This window comes from Etheostoma cragini, chromosome 22 (assembly GCF_013103735.1).
Source record: "Etheostoma cragini isolate CJK2018 chromosome 22, CSU_Ecrag_1.0, whole genome shotgun sequence".
Classification (NCBI taxonomy): domain Eukaryota; kingdom Metazoa; phylum Chordata; class Actinopteri; order Perciformes; family Percidae; genus Etheostoma; species Etheostoma cragini.
The window spans coordinates 19,670,610-19,694,689 of record NC_048428.1 but is presented as its reverse complement, the minus strand read 5'-3'; the positions used below and the strand labels follow the sequence as shown (position 1 = coordinate 19,694,689).

The following is a 24,080-nucleotide window of genomic DNA, read 5'->3' as shown; positions in this document are numbered from 1 at the left end:
TGTGTGTGTGTGTGTGTGTGTGTGTGTGTGGGTGTGGGTGGGTGTGTGTGTGTGGCGGTTGGCGCTGAAGAAAGCAAAATAAACAAACAGCTAATCCTGAATGATAATAAAGCACTGAGAAGACACATAAACATTATTAAGGATTCAATTTGACATGCATGTTTAAAGAGATGAGGTCTCCAGATGGTTAGCACAAAAACACATTTAATTATGTGGGTTGGGACCGGTGTGCTGTGTCCTAATGTGACCAAGAGACAGAATGACCCTTAATTAGACGAAGACAGGAGAGGAGGAGGAGGAGAAGGAGGAGGAGGATTAATGCACTCGGGCACGTACGTGCTGTATTGTGTTTTTTTTCGTTCTCCCTTTTGCTTGATTAAAAACTGGACATTAGCAAGAAGCAAATGAGCAGTTCCACTACAGGGACGTGCCAGCGCAGTCTTTGTCGATAATTACTTTCATCAACAAATGTAAAGTTTTGAAAGAGACGTTTCATGATAAAATGCCAATGGAATATTGCATATTAATTATTGTGTGGTCAACATGAAAAAGCAGAAATATCTTCAAAACAATTGCACGGTCAAACATTAACACAAGCATCCCATGATGTAGGACCTGGGCTTGGCAGTTGGTAATGTTGTGTGCACTTTTTACTACTCTCACACAAAGGATAGTGTAGAGTGACTTCTGGAAATAAGTGAAGCGGCCAGTCTGTCAAGAACACTTTTAATCCCCTTGAGGTATTCCATAATCCCCAATGACACCTTTCTGGGGGGCTGATACTTTTGGGAAATGACAGCTTCGTGCATGAGTGAGACACAAATGCTTGGTAGGGGACAGGGCTTGTCCAGATACGAGACAGGAGACAACCCACTCTCCCAATGGGAGGTTTGAATGTCTTCATGTCAGTCAGCTCAGTGTGGTGCTTTGAAGTAGTCGGGCAGGTTACAGACTGGATGGTAATTTTTAGAAGAGGATGAAAATCCCAAAACACTGAATGAATATGAACTAGGGGTGTTGAAATTAATCATTTCATTACATCAATGCAGTGATAGACCATAACCAATTATTGCCTGACGATTTCCCAGTTGCTATTTTTTGTGTTTTTGCCTTTTGTCTGTCATGTTCAGACTATGCTACATTCAGGAACTGTCTTTTTTGAGAGGAGATAAAATAAAAAGGGAAGTTCATATACAGTATATCTTGAATTTGTTGATGATAACCATGTGTCGTGTAGCATAAATAATAATATTGAGGAGGTGAAGTATCGTGATGCATCGGAATATCGAGTCAGTCTGAATTGTTGACAGGAGAATCGTAATCGAATCGTGAGACCAGTGAAGACTCACAGCCTTAATATGAACTACAGTTAACTGTCTGCTGTAACTTAGTTGACGGATGTAGCGCAGCTGTTGGGTGAAAAAAAATAGATCATTGGTCAGAAATCCTTGAGTGGTACCATCATTGATTGTCTGGCCCAAATATACAATAAAAATACAATAAATAATGTGAGAACTGACAGAATGGGTGCTTTAGCCCGGACTAGGAGGGATAGCCCTTGTCTTATCCTGTCTTCATTTAAAGCGCAAGGTAGCAACCTCTAAGAAAGGTGCCTAAATGTTTTATTCATACATCTAAAAATAGATTGTGCTGTGACAGAATCAGGCAACTGTCTTGTTGTATGTGTAGTAGTGGCTCGGCAGTGGGGAGAAGAAAAGAAAATGAAATGAGAATTGAGTCTTTACATAAAATTGCTTTTCACCCACTCTTTGCAACTCAGGAAACAAGTGCGTGCAGATTGGGATGTTTTCAGTGTTAAAGCAGTGAGGTGTTACATGCAATAACAAGGAAAATTTCACAGCCAATGTCACATTATTACTCTGCATTGTTGGAAAGAGAAACATCCTGAAAATTGCTGAAATGTTATTTATCAACCACAGAGACATTTTTATGACATGTATATGTGGGTGCCCAAGTGCCTCAGTGTTTGGATGTGTGGTAGTGCTACAACTAAAGCTTTTTCATTATTGAGTACCCTTTTATTACTTTTTTTTGTTTAATACATTGTACAAATGTTCAAAATTTTACATTCAGTTTGTACACCAACATGAACAGTACATTCAGTAAGAGTTGTGTGTGTATGTGTGACAGAGAGATATCCATTTAAGATTTATTTATTATGATTAGGAGAATGCACATTAATCAACATTTCTGTAAATGCGCCAGTGTTAGACAGTCAGAAATTAACTGTAGTCCTGTAGTCATTAACTGTAGTCAACTGTAGTCCTAGTTACCTAGCATGCATGTCATTATGGTGGGAGGAAACCAGAGCACCCTGAGGAAACCCACGCCAACACGGGGAGAACATGCAAACTCCACACAGACAGGCCTTGCCCCGGACCGGAGATCCAACTCTGCCCAGACCAGTGATTAAACTCTGCACTGCCAACTTGCTGTGAGGCAGAAGTGCTAACCACTAAGCCACAGTCCTACAATTGCTCTTCCTCAGCTCTGTTTAAGGCCCTTTGGATCAACAGTCTTTGTTTGGAATTGCTAATCTTCATCTAGTCGGGCATAGAAAGACATCTGCAGTGTTTTGTCCCTGATACAGTGACACTTTCACCCAACAAATGGTTGTGAAAGAAATTACGCTAACCAGTGAATGACAGTTCATTCCATTGACTCAACAACTGCAGAAAATAACACAAGCGTATGTCTGTGCAGGCATGCATAATATCCTAAGTGCTTTCCACTGTCCTCTGGCTGAGATGTCCACACATATTAGCACCATTAAGACACTTGAGACTAAAGTCATGTGCCCTCCCTCACTGCCAGAGCACCAGGCAAAAACTTCATGTTTTTTAAAGCTCATCTGCTGACGGATTCCTTTCTCTCTCATTCTGATATCAATTTTTAGCAGCAGTTGGAGGCAGAGCCATTAAATGAGTGTCAGAGTTGCTTCCGGGAGTCTAATAATCTCATTATTGTACATCAAGAAGTCAACCATCCTGCTGGGAAGACAACGATTCATTCTGTTTCTCCCCGCAGATGTCAAAACAGAGGACAACTATTAGGGCGGATCTCCGTGATGTGCGTCAAAGGCACGTCTTCAGCACCTCCCTCATCACGGTCTCTTGATGTATGGTCATTAGGCGGCTGCTCCATCATTAGGGTTTACTGTGACTGTTGCAAATCAATCGAAGAGAAGGGGGCGCTCGGAGGAGTTGATTGGGAGGGAGCATGGTCAAAATGTGGTGATAATCAGACAATCAAGCACGCCCACATAAAAAGTGATTAAGTCCTCTTGAGTGAAGCATAAGAGCCGAGATTTAATCAAAAATGAACCCACCCCCCTCCACTAATTGCAAATATGAAGCCAAAGCACTGATCATCAGCTAGGGCACACAGCCTGCTCATTTCTCCTTCTCTTCATCCGCCCCCCTCCCTGCTCCCCTCACCATTCACATTGTTGATGGAATTAATGCTCCACATCCTGACTCCAACCTTCAACTCCTATATCCGCATCAGCAAGGGCCTGCTTTCAACATCAAAGCGATGCAGTTTTAATGAATCTTTCTGGAATCAACATGAAGTTAATGTAGCTACTGTTTGTCCACTGCCAGTCGGATTACAGAATGAAATCATAGCAAAGAACACGCAGATAAACAAAGATGTTGAGCTTGCAGTGATGCATCCACAGCAATTTGGTACAACTGTGCAGTGCACTGATACAGCCCGTGGGCCCTTTTAGCTGTGTCATAAAGTTGATATCTCACTGACAGTCTCACTCACTGCCAAATCGATTATATATCAGCATGGGATCAATCAGATGAAATGTAGCCACCTTGCTTGCATTTTGACTGCATTTTTGATTTTATGTTTTGTGCCTGCTATTGAATCGTGGATTTTATGTAATTATCACATCCAGAGTTTTATGTCTTACGTATTCCTTTTCTGCCTGCGCCATAGAGGTATTCTTCTTGTTCTCGTTCCCCACAGTCCATAATGAGTGGACATGGCAGCAGTAAAGCCACATCTTTTTATACAAGCTGAGAGCAAACAAGGGTAGCTAGGCACATACATTATGCGGATCACTACACTGAATGGGACCAAGCCAAGACAAATGGCATTCACCGATAATGCAATCCAACCAGGCACATTCATTACCAGGATCTGTACAATCAAAAAGGACAAAGCTGGTGCAGAAGTAAAATATGATCAAACATTTTGAAGAAATGCTGCTACAGATACAATATCATCACACTATTACATCATCTAACAGGGCAAGATGATAAACCAAATCCATCACATTATTGTGTGATTATATTGTGAATCCTTTGCCAAACTAAATGAAAAAACTGAATTGAGAATACAATGAATATTGCAGCAAAAAAGTCATGCACTGATGTATTTAAACAATCTACATATGATTTTAAATATAACAAATTGGTCCTAGATCCAGCCTTCTAATCTACGTATTATTATTTCATGAACATTGTCTCATGACTTTCAATGAAGATTTAAAAAAGAAATTAACTCATGCAATAGATGTAATATGTAAATGCAGTTGTTGATTTATAGGCCTGTGTTGGTATTGAGTCAATTAAAACAGTATCAACAAATTAAAAAGATATCACAGTAATAGTGGTTTTAAGAGGAATGATTCTTTATGGGGTGAAAAGATTAGTTGATGATGAATTTGTAAATCAGAAACAATAATTGCTTAGAATTCTGATAATTGGGTATGTCATACAGGTGCTGCTCACAGCCTTTCTTTTTATTTCATCAGTGCAACTTCCACTCTGTGCTCTAGTAAGTCCTAATTTGTGACTTCATTTTGAATTAACTCTGGCAGACACAATTACTGAATAAATAACTATTTATAATCATAGCTACAGCTCTAGTTTGATTACATTTGTGACCCATTAATATTTTCTCTTATTATTTTATCTAGCATTACACAGGTAGAAAAACTATTTACACTTGCAGAAATACTGTTGTCGCGGCAGATATCTGTCAGGTTAGATGATTGCTTTCCTCCTCAAATCTCTTACCCACCCAAGAGGTTGACATAGACACCTGATAAATGGTAGGACAGGGACAAAAGTAGACTCTGAGCACCAATTAGCTTGTGAACACAAACAGTTTAAGACTGCCCTCGACAATGAGTATTTAGAGCCCAAACACTAAAAGCACATAGTTTTTTGACAAAAGAAAGCAAAGATACTTTTTCTCTCGGCATGCTCCTCTGGGCACGTGATGATATCACGAGTGAGGTTTTCCTCGAGATTGGAGTGGTTTTCACCCGCGACTTTAGAGCTCCAATATCTGATGATCTCTTTAAACTCCTCAGAAATGCATTGCCAGCTGCCAGCCGCCAGCCACATGCCAGTCATCTATTCCACTAGGCTTTAATAAAGTCGCCCATAGAGACAGAGAGATAAATACAATCCCTTGTTTTGATGCCCTGTGGAGGAAAAGGATTCCTCTAAGTCCTTGCAGGGAGATGACAAAACAACAAGGTTGCAGGGGGCATAATTTCATCTTAGTCTTGATGTCTCGCTGGACTGTACCAATCAGTGTGAATGAGAGATTTCCATACATTTCCATTCATTATATATTGCATGGACTGGACTTTACTGCCATTTTCCTTCCAACCCAAATCCAGATTGCCACCACAGCTGATGTATGTAAAACTCATATCAAGATTGCTCTGTGGAGTAACAAAATTGACACTAATTACATCAAGGCCAGTTTCCATGAAATTTTCTGTGTGATCAAAATTAATGATGTATGAATAAAATATCCCGATGCTGAAGTCAAAATTCAGTGCTCTGCAGGGAAGTGGAGCCTGCATTTGAAATCATGTCACTGAAATTTGCCCCAAGCCCAGTTTTGTACAATCCGCTTTGACTAGAAAGGGAAATACAACTGTCCCCTAAGCAGCAGTGAGGGAGGTCTCTGTCCAGAGAAACTGTTCTAACTGCCTTTTATTCTTTTGCATCTATTCTCTTTGGTATCATCAAGCAGTCGCAGATGGTCAGTAAACATGTGAAAGTTGCACAGCTTACTTAGCCAAGAGGTGTATAAGTGTAAGATCTCTCAATGTTGATTGTTGTATGATGTCTTTTTCTGGTCCTCCACGCTGCAGTTGACTAAAATTATTTTAATTTACTCGACTGTTCCAATCAAGTTAACAGCAAATACTTGTACCTGGTCCTTTTAAACGTTTTGACTGACCATAGCCACCCAATATACCCCAAATATTATTAAAGTTATACCGGAACAAGTAGGGCTAGGCAATATGGCCAAAATCTGCTATCCCGATCTACAGTAGGTCATTTCATATCTCGATAATGATAGACGTATATCGCAATATACCATGTACATAAAGAAACTCTCTGTTTGGAATAACCACACAGTAAAGCCTATTTTTGTATACCCCTGTGCAAATTAAATACTTGCGAATGAAACGTACTTAATTATCTCACATTGTTAAAACTTAAAAATAAAAAAAGAATCATAACGTAAAAGGTTCAGAACGTGAAGCCTCATACAAATGAGGTACATTTTGCTGAATTGTGCCAGGTGAACAGTAAAAAGTAACTTTTTAGAGAGTGTTCAGTGGTAAATCCAACCTCAGATATACAATTTTAGTTTTCTGTTTATAGTTTTTTTTGCAGAATACCCCAAATTCTGTCCATACCATTGAAGGTCCAAACCTAATTATTTAGTTGAGAAATCAATGCGAAACAGCTATTTTTTTGGATGAGCCTAGAAAGTTTTAGAAACATATTGACGATTGAAAAGTTTGGAATATGTGTTGCTCATACAGTAAGTAGGACACATCTGTAAGTGCACAGTGGACCATGGCAGGGTATTGTGCAGTGATTTTAAAACCAATCAAAGACCACCACACTGAAAACCCCTGGAAACACTCATATTCATGCAGTAATCCTCATAGCTCTTCACTGATTTGAATGTTGCGTATCCTTATACACATTCTTTCATTCTCCCAGCTGGCCTGACACTGCTGTAACTTTGGCTGTGATTGTGTAATAACACACAACCTGTTGACACTTATAACCCACAGATTTTGAAAGGCAGTCAACGCCATATGCATCAATGGTCCGCACATTGCAAAACACAATTTATTAGCTGCTGCAAAGGAAGTCAATGGTTAGATTAACACTTTGACTTTGAGCTAAAGTTGTTGGAGTGCTGCTGAACAGAACTGGATATATCCTAGCACGGGTAATGGACATGGTCTGTTCTTAAGTGTGAAGTGTGGTTCTCTGAATCTAAATGATGTAGGAATGGAATCTATATGTAGGAATTTACCTTCAAACTAGCCAACACTGGAATGTACTATTTCTAAATGTCTCTTACTACATTAAAAATTCAAAGAGTGCAACAATGGACCAAAGAGTGTCAACAAAGTAATTGTTCCCATCCACACTGCATTTGATGTGTAAACATGTTCCGATTTCTTACTATGGAGGATGTGTTTCATATTAGTACAATCTAGCAACTGATTAACTATCTGATTCAACAGGATCTTTGACTCCTCATCTAATTACAGGCCTGATATTTACTGAGGAAAGGACATACTGTACGGCTCTCATCAAGAGTCAGGCCTGCAATCAACAGCGGCTTCCTAATTTATCCGCTAGTCCAGGTTTTGATTAGATGTGGTCTGAGGACCTTCGTCATTCAACTTGTTAAATAATTGGTCAGTGGTAATGGTTGTGCATTTATACTAATAGTACTTCTTTTTTTTTAAATGTGTACCTCTGTGGTTTGACTCATTTTTAAGTGATTGGAAAATACACCAGGTTGACTCGAACTGAGCCTCGGGGTCAGTAAGGTCAAACTAATTCATTACGTTTTTTCATTTTTTTTACACGTGAATCTTAATGCACTCTAAAGGTATACAGGCTGTCAAGTCATGTTATGTTTTCCCAGCAGAGATGTCTGATGGATGCCAATGGCAGATTAGCCATGCTGAAATAGTAATGAATCATGTAAGAAACAGACATTCAATCACAAATCAGTCAATAATGGGTGCATAGTTTAATGAAGCTCAGCGGAAATTCAATCAGGACGATCTTCTTTACGCTCTCATTCATTCACAAATCTCTCTTACTCTGCAGAAAAATTCCTGTACTAACCATGACAACTACTTCCACAAATATGACTGCGTACCGACTGGGTCTAAGACAACCTTTATAATTCACTCTGAATGAAGTCTCTCCTGATTAAAATGCTCATCCTAACATTGGACACTATGATGATTGATTGTTTCTAAAGTTGGGTCACTGTGAAAGTAAAGTGTCCCAATTCAGGGACGAATTCAAAATAAAGTCATTGCACTTGGTTGTCCAGTTATTTTTGCAAGCTTTGCAAGGGAACATTATGGAAATCATTATGTATCAATTACATGTAGGGCTGGGCGATATGGCAAAAAATTCATCACAATATATAAAACATCAGTTTATATCACTATACAAAATATAAATGATGTCACTATTTATGGCGAGCTTAAAGAATTTGTTAACCTTAAAGTTAACTTGTGTTATAATCTGCCCTGTACCTGAGGTTGTTGTAAATATTTTTATTTGTTTCATTTCATTTGGGTCCTTCACCTGCTGCGTGTTCTCCAACTGGGACAACTGAATAATACATTTGGAATCTAATAAAATGAATGCATCAACAAAAAATGAACACAGTTTTTCAGTCTTGTTAGTCCCAACCCTGAAAGGTGACATTTCTACAGCCAGGAAGCGTATATATAGGGTCAGTTGTGTTCATCTGTTCTGTCAGTTTGCTCATTTTCAAAAGGTACCTAGGGGAATGTTACAGTTTGTAGCTGCTGTGCTTCTCTGAGAACCTCGCTATGTACAGCATTTTTCCTCATATATCCACAGGAAGTACTTACATTTAAGGTTTTGGTGACGGTTGAGCTGTTGTTTCTTTATGCTTTGATGAAAACATTCCTTGAGAGAACACTCAATCTGTTTTTAACACCAAATAATGACAAGACTTTAGTTGAGCCACCAGCTGTGCATATTTTAAGAACATTTTACAACTGGTTTAAAATTGTTGTTTCTTTGATTTGATTGTTTGTAAGTTCATTGTCAAGCAATGCAACTTTTCAACATTAGATTAAAGTTTCAAACGCTCCAAACAAGGACATGTTCTAACCTGATCAGTGCTAGTTAATTTACTAGGGGTGATCCGAGTATCCGGCTGAAACGAGTATCCGGTACGGATAAAGCACTTTTGCCGAGTACAAGTATTATACGAGTAATATGAGTCAATATCCGTGCTCGGATTGAATACAACTCCTCAACTGGCCGCGCAGCGTTCTGTGATAATCATGTAAATAGTTTTCAAATCAGCAGTAAATATAACAATTTTTGATCAACTCATATCAATTGCATGCTTAAATAACATACCGGTTAAAGCCCCGCACATTTCAAGAGAGCCCGACCCACTTCCGGGTTAAATCGGACCACTTCCGGTTTAGGCCCTGCCCAGTCCGAGTACGGATCCAGATACGGATAATTCATGTGGTAAACAGATACAGATACAGATACAGATAATGCTGTACTCGCTCATCCCTATAATTTACATTTCCCATACCTGATCAGGTGTATAAGCAAAACACAGTGACATTACAACATTACAATTATTTCCAATGCAGAAATTACCTAATGTTTTTGTTGAATCATATGTTGAGGCAGCTAAGTTCAATTTTTTTTGTTTTCTTTTAAATTCAGTTAGATGTAAAACAGGGTGTGTTACCTTGTAAAAACCTTTAACTGGCGGTGTATGGTTGGACTGTATTACATAATTAGCACATATTTGAATTTTCACCGGTAAATTCAGAACATATCCCTGTATATTAGTCTCAACTTGTGACTGATGTTCCTTTGTTGTTCATACATATTCTTTATTTTATAATTTTACCATTTAATCAAATACACTTGCAGTTTGAGAAAAGGTGATTTAGCCTGTGTGAAGATCAGTTAGTTGTCTGATATAGCAATATGTGCTGAGTGCCAGACCTCTGGTATATGTGACAGATGTTGCTAAATGACATTAAACTGAAAATGGCCCACCTTTGTTGTAATGGTTGTAATTGTGATTCATCACTTTGAAGATAAATCTTCCTCTTCTTACCATTTTTTTTGCCCCTACATTTTGGTACTTTGCCAAGCCTTTTGCTTTACTATTATCCCCATGCTTATCCAGACTATTTATATATAATAATGTGAGGAAGAGTAACATACTACCTCAATACAAACAGAGCATGAATTATTTATGTGCTCCATGTGTAATTATGAAGTCTAAAACTACAACCATCTACGAATTTGCCAAAATAGACTTTATTCTCTTGGGATCAATTATGGCTGAAAAAGTGTCTCAGTCTTCGCTAGTTCCCCCTTCCCTTAGTAAGAAAGTGCCAGCGCTCCTTGCCTTTAACAGTCTTGCAAGGATTTCCCCCAAAACTTTAGTTTCTTAAGATGAATATCTTCAGCGATGCTTAGTTAAGCCTGAAAGAGAATAGTGCATGATGTAATGTCAGTTAGATACTGGGAGTTTTTGGATTCTTAAACGGGGGCTGTGGACCACCATGTAGTGCAGTAATGCAGCAGAGGTTATTGCTATAGAAAGAACAGATGGTTTGAAATGGCCTTGGTAGAGATTATTTCAAAGTGTGCTTTAGTTCCGTTTCGTAATTTCTTAATATTAGAACCCATATTCATGCTTTTTTTACCAAGCATTTTTATCAGTATTGTAATTATTTTGTTGATCAATCCCTTGATTTTTTTCTCAAATTGTAATGTGAAAAATGTCAAATAGTTAATTAGTTAGTGATTAGTTAGTAAATGCCCACTACAATTTCCAAGATGTGAAACCATCCTCTCCAATTGGCTTTTGTTTTGTTAGTCCAAAACCCAAAGGTATTCAATGTACTATTATTATATAACTACATAAGACAGAGAAATACAAAGACACTTCCCATTTAAAAAAATGGAAATACATAATGTTTGGTATTTCTTTCTTGAAATTGATCAACCAGTTGCCAATACTTACAGTATGATAAACTATGTCAATTGACTAATGGATTAATCAACCATACTAACCCCAACCCCTAAACCATCCTAATATGGACACCTTAGTGTCCCACTATTTTACAACAGTGCACTATGGCCGTTGTAAATTTTACAACCATCCATTTTAAACATTATGATGATTTAAAACCTCTGAGAAGTGATTTTGGCCATGTTCTAGTCTCTGTATTCACACAGCCTGTGTTTGGTTTGCCTTGCAGCTTCACTCAAACTCAGATAAAGGCGATGGATCCGTCAGGTACATTCTGAGCGGGGAAGGAGCTGGGACTATATTTATCATCGATGAAGTGACAGGAGATATTCATGCCACTAAGAGTCTGGATCGCGAAAGGAAAACACATTATGTCCTGCATGCACAAGCCTTGGACCGCTACACAGAGGAGGCGCTGGAACCAAAGTCGGAATTCATCATCAAAGTACAAGACATCAATGACAATGCTCCCAAATTTCCAGATGGACCCTTTGTAGCTACGGTGCCTGAGATGTCTGAAGTGGGTGAGTAGTGCTACAAAATAAACCGGACGTTAAATGATTGTCAGCAGCAGTGAGCCTTTGTTTGAATAGATAGGAAGATGAAACACCTGTTTGAACTTGCATGGTATTTTTTTGTTGCTTTTGAGTTATTCTTCATGTCTTAATCCTTTTTATCTCTGTGGTAAAGAGACACCTATTATGGCAAGACCTTTGACTACAGGACATTTTGTGTAAGATTGAATTGACCAAGTGCTGCTCCAAGCGGGTTTAGAAGAAGGTATTATTATGAAAAGTCCCAACCAAATATGTTATTGCCCTGTGCAGCATTCTGGTTTGTCCTCTCTATGAAAATGTTCTCCAGAATGTTTGATGTTCTGTAAGCCGGCCTAGTCCTCTTTTTCATCTTTGTTTTCTGGTTGCTGTGATGGTTTCCCGGGTGGGAAGGTCTTTATAAAGCACTCAATAGTGCCTCCACAGCAATCCCCGCCATCGAGACTGCGGAGTCCTCCACATCATAGTGAAAAGAAAAGCCTATATCCTCCTCCTCTGAGACAGTTGCTCCTCGTCTGTCCAGAATCATGTGGAAAAACATCTATTTTTTATTTCTGTATTGTGCCATTCTTTTTTTTAAACCCGGGTGAACAAAAGCCTGCGTTTCCTCAACCCAGTTGATTCTGCATCTCAGCACTCTAGCTTAAAAGTATGGTACTTAACTTTTTCACAACACTCCAAAACAAAACATATGTAGTTTGTTGCCAAACATAAGTGGTGGCCAAACTGCTGTCAGAGCAATTTTCCATCACATAAACGGAAAGGTAGTACGTTTGTGACAGCGACACTTTGTTGAAACCATTCCATTTAAATCTTGTTTGTCTAAAATAATCATTTCAGCTGCTGAAAAGAAGCAGAAACACTTACTAAAAAAATACCTCAAATCGAGAATGAACAGCTTCATTGGCCTCTTGCAGCAAGAATATGGAAATATGCATAACCGATTAAATATGCAAACCCCAATAGACCTGTAGGCGCCCTCTTTATAAACAGTCAGTATCTCCCTGGTTGCATTCATGAATATTCATGAACAGACAGGCCTGTCACACATACAACTTTTCCTGTCAGTATATTTGTTCATAAATTGGATGTGTCGAGTACATGTCTTAATCTGTTGTCAGAGTGCTGGAATGTATGTTCCAATGCTTTTTTCTGTGGAATAGTTATTGACACACACTCATTTTTTTTTTTTATTTTACTTTGAGGTAGATAAAAGTTGCTGTTGCTACTGTAAGACAAATAAGGTCTGCTTTACATCTAACCTAAAAAAGATCATTAGATACATTCCTTGCTGAATGAGTGCATTATAAGGTAATGAGAATACACTCCCAGCCCTAAAAATGTTGCATCCTTCGTTTAGTTCTAACGAGACAACTCATTGTAAAGTTTCTATGTTCGCTGCAAACTTCCTCATTGGGTGCACACAAAGAATCAATCACCATTGATGACCCGAGGGAGGAAATCAAGAACTGTGAAGGGGAAAATAATTAGCCTTTTTTCCCGCCCCCTCTTTTGCTCATGTCCATTAAAGTAATTCCTGTTAGGTTCGGCATCTGCAGCGTCAAATCGGCTGTAACAATCAACTGTCCTCACACTCCAGAGCGCTAATCCCCCAGCATTTGTCAATACTGGTGCTCCCAAGTGAAAGAGGAGGCTGTCTGGGAGTGTGGCAACTAATTTGCTGTGATGTTCCTTTTCCTGTTTAAATTGATTAGCTGGGCATGTGCCACGTGATCCAATGTCACGGTTTTAGACCTAATACAATACAATAATATCTTTTAGAGTGCTACATGAAAGGAGTATCATATTCCAACTACTCTATATTTCCCAGTAGAAATGTATATAATGGACATACTGGAGATGGTATCTCTGTGTTTCCTGTCAACCATTTGACTTCTGGGAAAATCATGTGTAAATAGTCATTTCAAAACCTGAGGCGTGGTGGTTGCTTGTTTTAATGAGTAGTTATGATAAAATAAGTGTTATCAGAACCAATGTTCGGAAATTGAGCCAGATAGCACACATGTTGAACCTTTATTAACAAAACAAAAGACATACAGGACTGAATAAATCCTTTTGATTCATTTCCTCCCTATTATGTTGTTTCCAGGAGATGCTGCTTAACATCATAAAGCACAGATCAATTTTTCTGATGGCAGGTCTTTCAAAAAAAAAAAACAGACTTGGCTGTGTATTGACATATTTTATCCCATTAAGATGGCACCTTATTACAACCCATTAAGTCTTATCCAACATCTTACTAACTAATTGCAGCTTCATTACAGTACTCATCGAGGAAATGGATTTCTTTCATTTCATGAAAGGGGGGATGAAGCAAATGGCACATTAGCCGGCCTTGACTCAGACTGAGAGAGGATGAAGAGAACCTGGTGTTTGTAATCTACCTTCAGAGACCAACCTAGATCTTTTAAAAGTGCATCATGTCTTTTGGTTGGCTACAATGAGTCCAGCGGGGTCACCGGAGATAGATGGACTGAAACCTAAAGGAGGCGATGATGTAAAAATGGGAAACAGCATGTGACTTGCGCTGTAACGATTCCATATTTTTGCTGTATTAAATTGCCTCAGAAAGATTTGCGATTAACAATATAATTGCCTCTTTCAGTCAAAAAAATATAATTATTAATATATATATTAATTAATACAACATTTGGATGAATTCCAGATACATATTGAGGTTATATCACTGTTATGTGACCCAGATGTAATAACACAGGTACACTGCCTATGAACTAACAACGCTTCTTTATTATCATAAAAATTAGTCAAGGGTGGTGATGGTTATTTATTCAGCAGATATTTGGGCCAGATTCCGGCCCAGGATGTTTGGAGTTGCTAAGGCAACAAGGGACAGCTGCTACTAGCATAGCTTTAGCTCAACGGCCCAACCGATAACTACTTATATATTCACAAGTTAGCATGTCTAAACAAAATCAACATCTTCCATCACCAGCCATACCCCTTAGGACCTAAGCTAGTGTTAGCAATTAATTGCGGTTAAACAAAGAAACCATGATTAAGTAAAATAATTGACAATACGACAATTATGCAATAATTGTTACAGGCCTACATGGTACTCGGTTCATTTGGAAAGAACAATACTGTAGTGTATACACAGAATGAACCTTTGAACCAAGTACAGATTCCAAAATGTTTTTTGCAAGATATTCAGATGACATTTTTTGTCATAGTATATTTTTGAATAACCCTCACTAGCATTTTCCAAAGCAATAACACCCTCATTGTAAAAAAGAATCCAGGTACAATGCAGTGAAGCAGACGGTACAACTGAAACCTTAACCAAAGGTTGCTTCTTTGCTTTCAAACCAGGATGAGATTCCAACCACCATATGTTCTTGAGTACTTGATGTCAAATTTGTTGCAAGTGTTCACCCATCAAAAATAATGAATTTGTTACAATTTACCACCTGCAAAAGGGGTTCAATTTTAAAGGGCTACAACACCAAAATCAGGATGAATCCAAAAGCTCTTCCGTCAGCAAAGTTTGAAATAATTGGATAACACTTAACTTGAAGGTATCTACATATGAGTGACATGACACTGTCATAACACTGCCACGACACATGAACACTAACCCTAACTTCTCATGACTAAACCAAATGACATTTACTAAAAGAAGTGTTATGTTATAACGTTTAGGACTTGTTTATAATGTTTATGCCACGTTCATGACAGTGTCATGTGACTCTTATGTAGATACTGTACCTTCAAGCAAAGTGTACCCAATAATTGTGTCAATTGCTAGCACTAACCAAGGTTTTAGGCTCCTTATGAGACTACAAAAGACGTGCTTGGTGGTGGTGCCTTTGTTTGGTTGTATTATAAAGTGTTCAGGAAACGGGTAAGATAAAAAGAATTAAACATATTTTTACAGTGAATGTTTAAACATGTGCATAATGACTCTTTTAATGTGGCATTCATTACCTTAATAGTTCCAAATACATAGTACTTGAACACTTAATTGAAGTGCATTGTGAGCAATAGGAAACACATTTTTCAAGTGCATAATGAATACATTATCAGTCAGAAAAAGGCAATTGTATGAATACAGTATGTTTCCACAGTTTAGTCAGATTCTTCACCGTGCTGTTCAGAAGTATTAATGAAACAAGGTGATGATTTTCTTCACTTAAGCCATTGACACCGAACAATTCAAGGTTTATCAATTAAATTATGCGCTAATACGTTTTCCTAGACAAATGATTTGGAGGCTGCTCAGCTTCCGAAGCAATCCCAGAAATGATTAAGTCCAAATAATTCCCAGTGCAGTTTTGACAGACATTTAGAGTGCCCAAGCATACTGTGGAGTACATGGCTCATTATGGGTGGCATTTCACTCTTCTCCTTTGGGTTTCGAAGAAAAAAGAAAGAAAAAGTCATACCTGGTGAGACACTGTAGAGTTTCACTTGTTTAATTTAGTGTTACTCCCAGAGGAAGAAAGAAAACAGAGTGTCCACAATGGGCGGCTGTGGCTCAGTGGCAGAGTGGTTGCCTGCCAATCGGAAGGTTTGTGGTTCGATCCCCGCCCCTGCAGTCATTGTCGAAGTGTCCTTGGGCAAGGCACTGAACCCCTAGTTGCCCCCGGTGCTGCGCATCGGAGTGTGAATGTGTGTGAATGTTTATCTGATGAGCAGGTGGCACCTTGTACGGCAGCCCCGGCCACAGTGTATGAATGTGTGTGAATGGTGAATGTTTCCTGTAGATGTAAAAGCGCTTTGAGCAGTTGTTAAGACTGGAAAAGCGCTATATAAATACAGCACATTTACATTTACAATATCTGCATGCCTTAGGATGCAAAATTTAGCTCAAATGTCTCCAGACACTGGGTGCTATGCTTTTAACATATACTCATGCTTTATATAAGCTTGTTGCAAAATTGCAATAAACTCATCATGTAATCATAATGGGTTAATGAAGCCTGTAATGCTGTTGAGCAACGGTTTAAGTGTTAAATTGAGCCACAATGGCTTTTAACACCGGATTTATAATCTAATACTATAACAGTAATAATAATGAGCTACCCTTCTAAGTTTTTCAATCATTTGTCTTTGTTTTTTTCATCTTGTGCCATGAAAAATGCTTCAAAACTAAGACCCGGGACAGATTCATAGCACTCGTATTACCTTTCAAAGGTTTAACAGCTGAAAAATGTCCTGCAATTTAACTTAAATGTGACATAACTGTCTCTCACACATACACACACACACACACACACACTCACAACACACAGGAGTCAGAGCCTGCTCATTTTAAGAAGCTGATCTCTATTTAGTCCTACTATCATATATTCAGATTTTGTGCACAGTAATTATCCTTTGATCTAAAGGCGCCAGACATGGTTGCTAAGTGATTCCCAACACACAGAGTAGCCATTGCCCGGTTCAAACACATCAATGAACTTCTTTCAACATTTGATAACCTTTAAAAGAGACAGTAAATACCTTGAAATAATGTTGCTGTGTTCTTTGCAGGCACTTCTGTGTTGCAAGTCACAGCGTCTGATGCTGACGATCCCACCTATGGAAACAGTGCCAGAATAGTCTACAGTATTCTACAAGGACAGCCATATTTCTCCGTCGACCCCAAAACAGGTGTGGTATTACTGCGTGCTTGGGAAAAAATGCTTAGATAAAGAAAGCACTCCTGCTCATGAAAGCATGGTAAATATAACTAGAAATGGAAGTGAAACTTTGCTATAATCCCTATTTTTGATCTATTAAAGTGATGTGTGTATCATCTGTACACCATACACTTCCTTCAGTGAACATCCGGTTCGGTTATTGCAGCATGTCTGACATGAAAGCTTAAGCAGCCACAGAGTTATGGACTACTCATACGACTGCTATATTGTTGAACACGCAATCCGCTTTTTGTGGGCCATAACCAAGTCCTCAGGGGTCAAAGAAGACATTTGAAGAGATGCCTTCAGAAAGCCATTGTTTTCTACCTTTTGAAAGGAAAGGAGGGGGGGGGGGGGGCACAACAAGAAACACACACACACACACACACACACACACAGCAGTGTTCACTTTTCAAAGTCAATCTTTTGTCTGAGAGGCCACTGCTGGAATCTATTAAATGTTTATAAACCTTCCAAAGTGCAAGACATATAACCTTGATATGATGTAAAAAAATAAATGTGCATGTCTTTTTATTTCGGATCTCTCTTTGTCTCACAAGAGGGTGTGTATGTGCACGTGCACATCTTAAGTCTTGCATGCTTGCCTCTGTTTTTGCTGTTGCCGTCGGTTAACTTGAACAACAATCCACTTGTATGAAGTGATTCATTGCCGTCTGGAACAACTATTGGCCCCTTTGAGACCGTATCGCCCATGTAAAACATGAATTCTTTGCTGAATGAGCAACACAAATGAATTGCTAAATATTTTGACTTTACCTCGAGGGAAAAGGCAGTAGGGATTGATGAAGCAATTTCACAGCAGTGTAATGAGGCAGAAGAAATACCAATTTTAAAGAAACAGGGCTTTCTTACGCAAAGCCACACATTTTGTTCATTCAATTATGTTGTTTTAGTTCAAATCTATTTTAAATCACGTTTTGACTGTAAAAAATATTATTGTGAAGTCATTTTCTGTCAATTTTCCACATGTGTGGCAGTTTGCTGTTGGACGCATCAGATGGCTGGCTTTGCTTGAGCTGACTCGGCATCTTGTCTGCATTGTAATTCAGCATGGGGCGTCTAGAGTAGGAGTGGGGGGGGGGGTTGATCGAAGGCCTAGCCAGCTGCACTCCCACAAGAATTAATGTATACAAGTCGGCTGTTGTTTTTGCCACTGGCAAACCAGCCTCCACACTCAAATTAGGACAAGGAACTCCAGCGGTCAGTGGAAAATGTGCACATAGAGGAAGCTGCAACTGCATGTGATCTTTAATATAATAAGCCCAAGTCTTAAAGCAGTTGTGTTGGCATGCTGCCACATTTGAGTAACACACTGGGGAGTGGACACTGCTCCTGCATCTTTCTCACAGTTGTTTTTAAATATTATTTTTTGTGCATTTTAGGCCTTTACAGATAGGACCAGGACAGATAAAGACATGAAAGGGGACAGAGAAGGGCTGCTGCGCGCCCACTTTAGCAACTGAGCTAACTCTGACAAATCTGCCTCTTTCCACTTGATCTTGGTCTGGATGCCTGATTCAAGAGGGACATATTTTACAAGACCCATGAGGTAGACGGAAAGATCATTTAAGGACAGAGGGTAATGATAGCATTGGCCTACACATATGGTACTAAAGGAATCCCCAAAGGACCGTCTAAGACTTGAACCAAATCCTCAGCAAGCAACAAAGTGAACAGTTTTACACACATTATAAACATGTATTATTTAACAGGTTGCCTTGACAAATCAATCACTAACTTGGGTTTCAGCTCCCTTAACTTTATTCAAATATCCCATTAAGTATTTCTGATACAGAAATACTGTATGCCTTAATGGCTGTATGGCCAGGCTGTAGCTTAATTAGAGTTAAGCTTGATTATTCTTTTGTGTTTATTAAATTTTGACTCTTCCAAAACTAATTTAAGGAGAAATACAAAGTAACATGTGCACACGTACATTAGCATCTTCATTATAAGATTAACAATCTTATACCAATTTACAAGTCCACTCACATGATCGCCCTGTACTTACATTTGCTCATAAGAACAATCAGAACATACCAAAAAAATGGAGGTTTAAAGGGTGCTTTAAGTAAAGGCTTACAAGTCCGTCAGAGTCCCTCCAAATGAAATAAAACAGTCCAGAGCTGTAGGTAATATGGCCACTGATAAGCAGAGGGTGTGGTTACTCGTCTCCAGTCCAGTTCAATAAGTGAGATAAATCATTGCTTTTAATATTATCTGTGTATTGTCCCAAAACATTTTGGAGCATCTTTTTAAAAATAATGCATTAAGTTTAATTGATGAGTAGACCTACGTGGAATAAGCACATTTGAGTTTATAAAGCAAAGTCAGCCCATGGCTTTACATATCCTGCTGATCCTGTAGATCCACTGAGTCCATTCATTGGGTCTAAGATTTTAGTTAGTTATCCTAGATTGTAGAGACATCATGTATGATGTTCATCAAGACAAGAGCTGCAAATTAGTATTAGAAAATGTTGCAAAGCACAATTTTCTGGTTTATATGCCTGGCCTTACACTAGATACTAAAACACCAATAACCAAACATAGAGGTCAGATAACTCAAGCAGACATGCTTATAGCTCAATACCAAATAACACCGAGTTCATACTTCTTAACTGACTAATTAACTCAGAGAAGAAAATTAAGGCAGCTGCTTGTCTGCGCTGGAAATAAGATTCAATCATGGATGTAAAATTGAAATTGATGCATCTATGGCGGTGTCATCCGGCATGGGATAGGAATTTAGGATTAGATTTACTTGGCTGAAGAAATAAATGAGCATGACACAGACTTTGTAAATACAGAAATCTAACTGATACAAGTGATAATGATGGAAAGCCTGAAGGGAAAGAATGTGGGCAGAAGAAAACAAATGTATCAGCTTTGCACAGTGTTATAGTGTTCAGTGCATAATTTGACATTCCAAAATATTTTGTAGGCCTCTACAGTTCCTTTTTCATAAATAATGTTTTCAAAGTTGTACATACTGTACATTGGCAGAGTTGTCTGGTAATATGTCCGATTGACAATTACAAAGCAATACGAAGTGCGATTCCAATGATTTTGAAGATTTTTATTGTGTCAGTGCATATTATGTGGTTGTATGAGAGAGTTACATTTATATCTTAACCACTCTGGGGTGTGGCCGTGACAACTGCAACTTTGCCTGTTTGAAAGCCATGATGCCTCTCTCTCATGGGTTGTCCAAATTCTCTAGGTGGGCAAAGCAGAGAAAGGGGAGGTAACTTTGCCTCTCCAAAAGGGGCAAGATTCCAGATCAGCCCATCTGAGCTCTCACTTTCTCAAAGACAGAGCAGGATACCCAGGGCTCGGTTTATACCTATCACCATTTCTAGCCACTGGGGGACCATAAAGGAAGCCTGGGGAAACTCATATTAATGTTAAATTACCTCATAAAGTGAAATTTTCATGCCATGGGACCTTTAACAAAATAACAGGTTGTTCAAACCTCTTAATCATGTGCTGAATTTTGCTAATTCAAATATAGATCATGTCCATATAGCATAGTAGCGCAGTGACATGTGATTAAGAGGTGTGTCTACATTATCCACTTGTTGACTAGTGAAGCACTAAGACTCTGCATGTTTTTGTTCCTGCTGCCCAGTAGCGTACAGCAACAAAGGCCACTGATTATCACATGTTTGAAAAGAGTGGAGAGCGTAATCATTGAAATCATCAGCTGGACTTAAAAATGCCTGACTCATTCAAAACCGTTTCCTGCACTCCCTTTTGACATGGAGTTACCATAGACAGTAAAAGAAATGGACACAGCAACGCCATAGACTTCCACCAATACCAGTGAAGTCAATCAGAAGCACTTTTCCGGTGATGACTGAGAGTTGCTGTGCAGCTGCAAACTGAGGTTGACAACGTGGGTGTGACGTTAGCAACCAACGTTTTAAGTCTCCTGATAGCTATGCCAAGAGAAATCTGTTTGTGGATAAATGTTACTTCATAAGAATTCACTTGCCACGTACGGAAGTATTTCCAGTCCATCAAAATGTTTGTTTTGATGCTGAAATGGACTCTCTATGGGCTTCTCCCTTGACTGTATGCCTCCACGTCCCCTCGATTGACTGCAGGCTTCTCCTGACTTAATCGGAAGGTTGGTGGTTTGATCCCTGGCCCTGCAGTTACATGTCAAACTGTCCTTGGGAAAGACACTGTATGTGTGTGAGAGTGTTTATCTGATGAGCAGGTGGCATTTTGTACGGAAGCCTCAGCCACAGTGTACAAAAGTGTGTGAATGGTTCCTGTACTATGTAAAAGCGCTTTGAGTAGTTGTGAAGACTAGAAAAGTACTATATAAGAAAAGTACATTTACATGGTTGTGTTTGTTTTGAAACAAAATGGAAAAATAGAGTCTTTAGATGCTTCAGATGTAAAGTTATTCACTGTCAAAGTGACGCCAACATGAATGGGAGTCAATGGAATGCATAGCGGAAGGTGATGGCTTGCCAGCAGCAGAATCTCACCATAGGGGGTTTGCCACATTTAGTTGTTCCAACAGCTACAAATCCTGGCAAGGTGTCCTTTATAAGACCCTGAACCCTCTACCTGCTGCTTATGTTGTGACTTCTCTTGGGATTTTGGTCAATAACAAGAACGGATGCACAAGGGCACCGGCGTATTTGACTGACAGACTGAACCTCTATCTGCTCACTGAATGTAAATGCCTCAGGATACAAGTTGCAAATGGTGCCTAATGTACATTTGACACGTTCACTATGGCAAAACCCTGTCACTTTTACAATACCAGCTTGACACATCACCAGGGAAGTTAGATTTGCTAAGTGACATGCTAACTGTGGCGTGAACATTTTCTGCAATGGATTTACTTGATTACATTGTTTGCAAATCTCAAAACTGCCAGCGGTTTTATTAAGAGCTTTCCCTTTTCTCAGCAAAAGTACATCTTAGGCTGTAGCTGCATTTATCCTTTTTTACAGTCGGGTCGTATCTCCTGTCTTTCCCATCACCGCTGTGCATCTGTCACTTACCCGCTGAGACATCAAGGTTGTTCCTGTTGAGTCTCGTTGTCGACAGCTACCCCCCAACCCCACCTCACATCTGTACTGGCTCCCACACGCATGCAAAGACACACCCAACTGCCAAACCCCTATGTCCCTTTTGCATTCTAAATAGGCTAATTTCTCTGCTGATCTGGGATTTGGAAGTGTTCAACTTTATTGAAGAAGCTGACACAGATCAAGATTTTGCAGTTCATGGATTAAATCTTACCTCTGGTTAAATCAAGGAAGAAGCTGTCACTTTGGCAATCAGTTGTCTGGAGCGGCCCAACCAATTACTCTCAATCAGATATAAGCTCCAATAAATGAACAGAAAAAAAAAAATGTTTGTACAAGAGATTTAGTATTATGATTTTTATGATTTTTATAGCTGCTCTGGTTAGTGTTATCTACCTTTTTCTCCTGAAATGCTGTTGGAGTGCAGACACACAGGGATAACATTGTATTGGATGAGCCAAAAACCAAGATTCCTGAAGCTGGAGATTGAAGAGCGCTTTTGTAATCTCCTATAATCCTTTTTGTTCACCCAGGAGATTGTCCTCCTTTAGAAGTTTCCAGCCAGACAAAGAGGTGGATCGTGTGATGGTATCAACTCTAATAGACTGGGGAGGTTGAGGAAAAGGCTAACCACCTCACTGTGTCAAATGGGCCCAGGTTCAAGGAAGTCAGCGCTTTCTCAATTATTTTCTAAATTAACTGACGAGCTCCATAGAGATTTACCAGCAACTATCCAAGGTATAACGGCTCAGAAATGGTCAGGAAAGAGAGTTCAGGGGTGTGATCCTCATGTCAAAGTACTGACATACCTCTCAGATACTTACACTTTTCAACAAATACCTTTAGTAGCCTTTTCCGTATTGTTAAAGGATTCCATTCAAGAATAAATGCAGTTCTGTGAATGTCCGTTTGTGATGCATTGAGTCAGCTGTGAATGTGTTCCTGCACACTCCTCTCTCTCTCTCCCTTTTGAGTGGTTCCTTTGTTTTTGAATGTTCCGAAACAGCAGGGCTCCAAATGGGTTTGATGTCAAATTATTGACAATAGATCATTCTCACTGGTGTGGACAACAGTGGAGTTCCCAAAGCCAAAAAGAAAACCTCATACTATTGGTGGGTGGACATTGTTCCAACTCCCGCTGCTGTGAAATACTGTATTTGTTGGGAGCAATGCGCCTTCATGAGTACAGGGATAATAAGAGACTTGAAAGGTCAGATCATCTGTCTTGGTGTTGTTTTAATGGGAAGTGTGGCCACTTGCCAAGATCTGTGTGTTTCAAGGACCCCAGGTTAAGTAATGCTAAGTCTCAAGTTAATAACAAAGTTTTTCCAATAGATTTTTTAGAGCCTGCTTTATTACAAGAAGTGGCTGAAAGTGCTTTGACTAGTTTTGAAACTAGTCAAAACCAGCAGATTCATGCTGAGACCTGACATTTTTAAGGAACAGCATGGCAAATAATAAAATGCCCTGATTGTTGAGAAAAGTTTTAATTAACATGTAGTGTTGTGGAAAATAAAAGACAGACATTGTATGTTTTTTTTATTCCCAGGCACCCCATGAGTTTGATTACATGTTTCTATTTGTAATAAGTCAGCTGGGTAAAATAAAAATATTTATGATTATTTAAATCAAATACTTCAAGGATTCAAAACACAAATCAGCTAGCTGCACTAGAAG

General features: G+C 39.0%; 1 protein-coding gene across 2 annotated transcripts in view; it reads left to right on the top strand.

The window, feature by feature from the left end:
- Positions 1–24,080, top strand: part of LOC117938005 (cadherin-18) — an 84,237-nt gene that overhangs the window by 23,453 nt on the left and 36,704 nt on the right. For both annotated transcript variants that reach the window (XM_034862315.1, XM_034862314.1), the window contains 2 exons: positions 11,342–11,636; positions 17,181–17,300. In XM_034862315.1, the coding sequence (XP_034718206.1) occupies positions 11,342–11,636; positions 17,181–17,300 (415 nt within the window). The remainder of the gene's footprint in view (positions 1–11,341; positions 11,637–17,180; positions 17,301–24,080) is intronic.